This window comes from Vombatus ursinus, unplaced genomic scaffold (genome assembly GCF_900497805.2).
Source record: "Vombatus ursinus unplaced genomic scaffold, bare-nosed wombat genome assembly UNPS02007284.1, whole genome shotgun sequence".
NCBI lineage: Eukaryota > Metazoa > Chordata > Mammalia > Diprotodontia > Vombatidae > Vombatus > Vombatus ursinus.
The window spans coordinates 25,053,233-25,061,535 of NW_020947062.1; the positions used below are offsets into that span (position 1 = coordinate 25,053,233).

Here is an 8,303-nt window from a genome sequence, read left to right on the forward strand (position 1 = left end):
TCTCTCTCTCTCTCTCTCTCTCTCTCTCTCTCTCTCTCTCTCTCTCTCTCTCTCCCTCCCTCCCTCCAAAATTCTGGTCATGTTGGAGATATGAGATCCACGTATCTCTCATACACAGAGAAGTCTGATGTGATCAAAGCAAAAGAACCTACTTAAGAATTTCCAATAATTTGAATTAACAGGTCAGTTCAAAGTCTCTTAAATTTGTCGGTCCCTAATGTTTGGCCAATGAAATAGCCCCACCATCACTATGTTTTTCCCACTTAGGGAGGATTCAGTAGTTACAAACTGACTAACAAGACAATCGCCAGAAAGAACAAACTGAAGAAAGAGCCAGAATCAATGAGAAGCTGATTGGACAGAGCTCCTTCCACATTCTTGAGACGGATTGACAGGGGAGCATTCACCACAGTTCTGACAATCTGCCCTTCTCTCTTTCACAGAAAGACTAAGTCTTACATCCCAGTATGCAAGTGTTATCTCTGTTCCTTTTTTCTCATACCATAGGGATCACCAGCTTAATGTATCCTCCTTTGTTCTAATTACAAGTCATCCCACCCAAATACTCTTTCATGCGTGAAAATAACAGGATCTTGGCTTTAAGGTGACCCTGCTACTCCACCCCCCCTCCTTGTCCCTTCTCAGTAAAAAGCAATACTATGAACTGTTGTTTCCAGTTCTGGCTATGGGAAAGAAATGGAGCCTCAGAACCCTACTTCCTAGTGACAGATTCTGTTTCTAAGATCCAAGGAAGTTGGCCTCCCCCACACATGCCTTAACACCTGGTTTGCTATATAAATGAACCAGACTCACTCTCCCTGAAGAATCAACAGCAGTCTTCTGATGTTATAACCCATGTAATGGGCATTATATATCACCCTCAATGAATGAAGCCTTCCTCTTTCTACTGCTTCCCAAAATGATCCATCAGTGTCAGAAGACTTACTGAGCTTGTTACAGACTCTCTCTCATGTTGGGAAGCTGAGTTGCTCGTCAGTATTTGTTGTTGTTATTGCAAGGCACTCCCCCTCCCCATCAATGCAATCATTCCTTTGCTACTCCTAATGCATGTCTGGACAGTTGATATCTAGAGGAATAACAAGCTAACAAAGTTCTTTCCAAAGTTACCCTTCAACAAAATTGTAGTCACTGCATGTCACCCAGCCTACTATTGCCACCAGCACCGAGGGCCCTGAGGGTAAGACAATTTTATCTTCACTGAATAATTCACAATAAATCCACAATTCTGCCCAATCCCCCAACCACCCCGTCACCAATTAACATACCCCTTCAGATCAACTTACTCATCTAATAATACATCTCTCCATTCTCCCCTTCCCACCCCAAAGGAGACCATCCTTTGATTCCCCAGTATCCGTAGCTAGAATATAACACTCACATCTCGGAATCTGTTCCAGTACTTGTCCCTGTCGTATTGGGAGACGGTGCTCAGCCATTTGTCACTGTCCAAGAAATTGCCATTGTTGTGGCCGGTGAGCACCTCCGCGCGTCGGCTGTCCACTTGTAGGAAACACCACGCCAGGATCACCATGATGCCAGGCATCTGCAGAGCAAAGGGGGTTACAGGACAGATCAGGGTGCCTTGAGAGATGGGGCACAAGATCCGCATGCCTGCCCCTGACAGTTTATCAGTGTGAAGTGGGGGGGGGGATTTTAGGGGTGTCATGGGGCAGATGCTTTATTAAAAGGTACAGACCTTGTTTTGTTATCTGCATGTTTGCGTGTTTGGGGATGCCCCATCACAGACCTTGACCTAGGCTGCCGTATTGGAAGAGAGGTTACACAGAAGTGTGGATTGGGAAAACAGAGTCTCCTGTAAGGTAGCAGTCAGATTGCACTGCAGAGTACACTGGAGTTTGGCCGAGGGTGGGGGGGGGGTGTCTCTACCATCCTCTGCGCTTCTATCAGCTCCCACACTTAGCAGCAGGAGCGCAGCTAGAAAGGTAGAGCCTCCTTGCAGCAGCTTTCCTCATCCGCCCCAGGTGATGTTTGCCTAGTAGTACAACCTGCCCCCTCTCCCAGGACGCTCCTCTCCACCTTCCCTACCTCCAGCCAGAAGGAAGTTGGGGAGCCCAGAAAGAAACCAAGTAAGCCAAGATTGCATTATCTGGCGTCTCCAGGGAGCGAAGCTAGGGTGCAAGAACTAAGGGGCACGTACCTTGGGGGGCAGCCCGTGGTGGGGCGGGAGTCCTTGCTCCTTGACTGCACCTGCTCCGGAGACTATGGCTTCAGCAGCTACGGCTCCAGCCCCAGGTCCGGCTCTGGCTCTGGCTCTTGGGTTAACGATCTCTCGTTCTCTAGCTGGTTCGCCCGCTCTTTCCTTCCCTGCCTGATCACTGCGCTCCCTCCCTCTGCTTTGTGAGGCCAGCCCGGGTCTGGTACCAGTCTCCTCAGAGCTGCGGAGACAACGAGAGGCGACTTCTGCTGCCCCCTGGCGGGCGCGCTGCCGAACAACCCTGTTGGCCTTGGCTCCCTGCTCCCGATTCCCCCAGCTCCTCTCTCCAGCTCAAGGACTCAGATCCAGCGCCGCCAGCGCCACAGCCACCACAGGCTCGCGAAGCCTGCCAGCTTACAAAGGGGCTGGAGAGGTGGCACTGCACATGCTCAGACGGGCCGCTCAGATCTGGGGCTCAAGAGACAAGCAGTGCTTAGAGGGAAGAAGAGGGTTGTTGGGAGACGGGGAGGAAAAGGGAAGAGAGGAGAGAAAAAACACAAGGGAAAATAGGGATGGAAAAGGGTAGATAGAGGTGGTATAGTTAGCCTGCTGGGGCCAGGAAAAGTGGATCTCTCGCCCCCAAACATCCTAATCTGCCTCATTCTGCAGACGGCCTAGTCCTGGATAAAGTGACACCTGTCACTTGATCTATGAGTAGAAAACCTGGGTTCCAGACCCAATTGTGCTTTCTAGTCAAGAGACTTTTGACCTGTCAGCATTTCAGAGCCTCAGTTTCTTGACCAGGAAAATGGAAGTAAGAAAATTTACACTGCCTTCCTCAGATTTGCTTCCCCAAGGAATTGAGATAATGGATGCATAATAAACCTAAACATATACATATAAATGTGAGCTATTACTGGGACAACAAACATAGAGTGTCTCCTTTAATGGACACTAGGGAGCTTTTCTGTAGTTGTTTCTGGGAGAATGGTGATGATGAATAAGGGAGCTTGTGTGAACATTTTGTCACTGATTCTGGTTGGCTAAGCACATGGTTGGTAAGAGCCTTTTTTTCCATTTGCTGTGTAAATAGAATTATAGATATCTTCAAAAAGGCCTGATTCGGTTTCCACAGTCTCTCAGCTCCATTCTCATCTTGGAAAGCTCATTGTGTCCTGTGAGAGACTGTTGTTAAGGGGGAAACTCTCAGAGCCTTTTTTCTTTGGGGCTATATAGCCCCCCAAAAAATTGGGCCTCCCTGGCTTTTTTATTTTCATTCTTTTGGTCTCCCAACCACAACAGAGCAAACCCTAGGGATCTGGGAGGTAGAATCCAGGCCAGGTATTACAGCCAAATGTCCCAAGAAACAAAGTCACATTTGGGAGTGACCTTCCAAACACCAGCCTAGCAATAGCTGAAACATCCAGCAGTGATTTTGGTTTTGGTTATGAACATGGTGGGATCATTGCTATGTAGGAATTGAGCTAAATTATGAACCTAATCCTCCCCCTCTCCAGATTTAAGTAGTAAAAGGAGGATTATGCCTCAAGGCATCAGGATAAATGCTTATACATTTGTTCTTGCTAAATCTTTTAAGAAAATATCCCTCTGTAAAAACTAATCAGTGTTAAGTTGTTCAATGGAACTGGAATGCTAGTCACTGGCCCCTAAAAATGGTGGGACACAGCTGGTGGGGCTCCTACCAATGGCAGTAGAGGAAACCCTTTAGGGTAACCTGAAGTCCTGAAGGGAAATATAACCTGTATAGCCCTGGAAGAGAGGATCAGAGACTACATGTTTCAGCATGCATGTGACTTTTGCCAATGGCACCTTTTATACTTCCACAGTCCTACCAAAAGGTTTTATTTGCAGGTAAATAGCACTTTCATTTCTGAGAGATCCCTTCCCAGCTAAGTAAGTTGGATTCTTGCCTATAATCCCTCCCCTCACCATCCATGAAGGCCACAGAGAACCAGAAACTCACACAGAGTATTAGAGTCCTCTGGTCCCACCTCTTCATTTTCAAACAAGAATACTGAGGTTCAGGAAATGACTGGTTCAAGGTCACGTAATGAGCTAAGACTTGATGCTTCTGTGTTAGAAACTAAAGACCAGTGCTCTTTTGGGAAAGCCTTGCTTGTGGTATACCCATCTAGGGCACGTAAAGCATCCTCCCTTGTGGGAGTAATAGCAAGGATAATCCAAAACACACATGCATATATTTACATATATTTGTATATGTGTGTATGTGTAATGTGTATCTCTGTAATTGTATTACATATATGTTATATGCATCTATATTTATGTCTGATATACACCTCATAATTATACATATACACAGCTGGCATGTCAATACCATACACACATACATACATACATACATATATAGCTGGGCCAAGTGTTGGTGAGAGGGAGAGCAAATTCTCCTTCCTAATTATGTCTTTCTTAGCTTCTGCTAAAATGGACTTACTTTCCTTGAGCAGACTCTGGGAGAAGGGCATCATGGAGCTGGGAAAGCCAGGCTGGAATGAAATGTTGGCTTTGCATAATCCCCAAAGGGAATTTTTAGAGTTGGCTACATTTTCCTATAAAGGGATCTGCATTTCCATTCTGGGGTTAGGCATATGCCCAGCTGTTTAAACATGCTCATAATCCCAACACCCACTTAAGGATGCCCTTTCCCTTTAAGACATATATTTTTTAATTGTTCCCATGAGCTCTGCTCACATTCTCTACAAATTAAATGTGTACAAATTAAATGTGTACAAATGCACACATGCGTCAGGGGATAGATGCATATCTTTAAGCACACCTCTGTGGGATCCCACCACAGAATCCTAAATATCAGAACTTGAAAAATCCTTAGACAATGACAAGTCCAATGTTACAATGAATCAATAAGTGTTAAGTGTTTACCAGACATTGAGCTAGAGAGCTGAGTTTACAAAGAAAGGCAAAAACAATCTGTCTTCAAGGAGCTCACATTCTAATGATGGAGACAACATGGAAAGGAACCCATAGAAGGAACCCTACTTACCCAGGATCACACAGCAGATCAGTGGCCTAGCTGGGCTTGGGTTAACTCTTTATCTGCCAGTTGAGCCAAAATCAGGCTCTGAGGTTCTCCTGTGCCAAATGAGAAGTCTGGGGGTTTCTGTTCTCAGGCCTTGGGGCTATGGTTATCCAGGAGCACAGAGTAGAACTTGGGCCAGGAAAAGGAGAGAGGAAGAAAAGGCACAACAGGCTTAGAATTAAGAGGAGAATCTAATCCTGTACTTACTTTTCCTTGCTTAGGGACAACAGTGACTACCAAGCCTTGTAAGAATCTTAAAACAAGAAGAAAGATTGAAGGAATAATAAGGCGGGGGACTGGACCTGTGATTTCATTGATAAACTGTGGAACTGAAGGGGAATGGGAGGAGGGAGAGGATTCCCTTTATGAATGCAAGTGAGCACCTTCTCTGTAACTTATAGTCTTAGAGAGTCACCTAGAACACGGAAGGTTAAATGACTCGTTCTGGGTTTCACTGCCAATGTGTGTCAGTGTCTGGAACTTGAACCCAAATCTTCCTGGCTTCATGGCCACCAACAGCAGTGCTATCACTACCATTTAAGTCATGCTTTAAGCTTTGTGAAATATTTATCTCATTTGGTCACCTAGTCCTGGCCCCTGTTTCTTAGACAGGTTCACACCCAAACCATGGTGCAGAGAAATAAAGAAAAAATCCTTTCACAGTTTCTCATTTACTTCCTAGCATACTCCTGGTATCCAGAGAAAGTGAGGAAGATCTCCAGCACACTGAGTGGAGTCCCTTTGGTGAATTGATGAAAGAGTATGGACAAGAGTTGCACAGAATGGACACTATTATATTGATCATATCTCATATATATATATATATCATATATCTATGACCTCCTGCTTTCTAATCTCACCTAACTCTCTCTTACCAGAGTGTTCCTTGGCTGACTATATTTGTCCCCATTTTCAGTGGCAGCCCACTTACCCTTTCTCCAAGCTCCCCTTTGTAGACTAGGCTACAACCAAAAAGTATATATTTCTTTCTACAAATCCTACCCTGGAAAGGGGACCCTGGAGGTGTTTCCAAAGTAGGGTGGGCATCTTTTGCTGCACTTGACTAAGGCTCAAACCTAAGCTACTGTGCTCTCCTTCCCTCTCCCTAGCCCCCAATTCTGTTTCTCTCCTTCTCGAGACCCTGACTCTCAGGAAAAGGACATAGGAAGACGGATGTTGGACACATGCCATCAAGCCAGCCAGCACTGGGGGATAGGTGAGGGGGGGGAAGGAAAAGGAAGATGCCAGGTTAAGCCTATGTGAAGTTTATAGGAGCTAAAATCAATAGTCTGCCTCAAGGCTACATTTCTGAATTTCTTTGGTTACTACAAAGCTATAATAATTCCTCATTTCAACATAGTTCCTATTTCTAAAGAGCCCCACATGTTTTATTTTCCAGTCTAATGAATGCCTATAACATGCCTCCTGGAAAATACAAAGCAATTACTATGATCTCCATTTACAGTTGAAGAGAGAAAGCACAGAAAGGTTTAGTCGCTTTCTGAAGACCACACAGCAAGAAAGGCAGAGATAAGAATGAAACCCAGTTCTCTACCTCTCATCCTAGTGGTCCTGAAACAAAGCTAGTGCTTCTGTATAATCTTTCTTGGAATCAAGTGGTTGGACTTTATGACCTGCTGTGGTGAGTCTGATTTGCTGATATGGGAGTGTGATAGAGAAAAGAAAATTAGGACAAAATACATGTCATACTGGCAAATGAGTTCTTTTTGAGTATTTTGTTCTGATTGCTTTGAGCCTAAAATAAAGCACAGCCTTCTGAACGAGATCTACAGCCACTCAATTAGTTTGGCCTAACTATCCACATAGGAAAAGCTAAGTGGATGAAGAATACTCACTATTCAAACTATGATATACAGTTGGATAGGCAATTTACAGAGCTTCTAACTCACCCATTTATGTGTGTGTGTGTGTGTGTATGTGTGTGTGTATATAAATTGTACCTCTAACTACATATCATAGTTTGAACAGTAGACATTCTTCATCCGCTAGGATTCACATATATATATATATATATATGCATGTATATATATACATGCACACACACACACACATATATATATATATATATGTATATGTAAAATTTGAGGAGACTAGACCTGTGGTTCCATTGATATAAGGAGTTCTTGGTGAAGAACTTCCTCTGCCAATTCAGAGCAATGCCTTCTCTGCAACTTATATTCATAGTTAGTAGAACTATATTCATAGCTTATATCCATAGTCTAGGGCACTGAGAGGGTCATAAAGTCAGTATATAACCAAAGCCAGACTTGAACTCAGGTCTTCACTGACCTTGAGGCTAGTTCTCTAGTCACTAAAACTTCCTTGTTGAAAATGAATCCCCCCTAGAGAGCAATCAAAAGTCATATGATGGATGTGAGGACCACAACACCTTATAAACAACAAATTATGGAGAAGTGGAATGAAGAATGTCATCAAAGACATGTATAAGCAAAAACGGAGTGGTTATGTGATAAGAACAAGGGGTAATTGATGGAGAGCCCAGGTGCTCCATTGATATCCTCTTGATGTCAAGAGAAAGCAAGGAACCTCCCCACCATCCTGTTGGGTGAGCCCCTTGTAGCAAACCTATAGGAGACAAAAGTCATACATTGGCAAAAATTATGGATAGGTTGCAATATGCATCAATGAAGGAAAAACTCACATCTTTAAGAGCACAGATCCATGGAAATATTTGAGCAAACCTAAGTCCCAACCACAGAGAAGAGAAGCCAAATGACAAGTCCATTGTTCTGTGTGATAGTGACTGGTTGCACCGGTTCATCTGCTAACATACAAAAATATGTTGATTACTATATATGTATATATATATTTACACATTGTATATAATATCATAAATATATATATATATATGTGTGTGTGTATATAAAATACTAGATTTACTACATTACCCTGCATTTCCTGTGGCTATTCTAAAGGCTAGCCTAGTTTCCTCTTCCCCTCCCAGATTTACAAAGACCAGAGGCATTTGTGGGGCATTGACTGTGGTGATATTAATTTTCAAAAAAGGACAAT

The 8,303-nt window shown here is 43.8% G+C and overlaps 1 protein-coding gene across 1 annotated transcript in view; it reads right to left on the reverse strand.

The window, feature by feature from the left end:
* SPOCK1 (SPARC (osteonectin), cwcv and kazal like domains proteoglycan 1) overlaps positions 1 to 2,361 on the reverse strand; it is a 738,369-nt gene extending 736,008 nt beyond the window's left edge. The window contains exons 1-2 of the mRNA XM_027849220.1: positions 2,180 to 2,361; positions 1,400 to 1,564 (exon numbers count right to left, since the gene is read on the reverse strand). Coding sequence (XP_027705021.1) covers positions 1,400 to 1,564 — 165 coding nt within the window. The 5' untranslated portion in view covers positions 2,180 to 2,361. The remainder of the gene's footprint in view (positions 1 to 1,399; positions 1,565 to 2,179) is intronic.
* Positions 2,362 to 8,303: the final 5,942 nt, after the last annotated feature.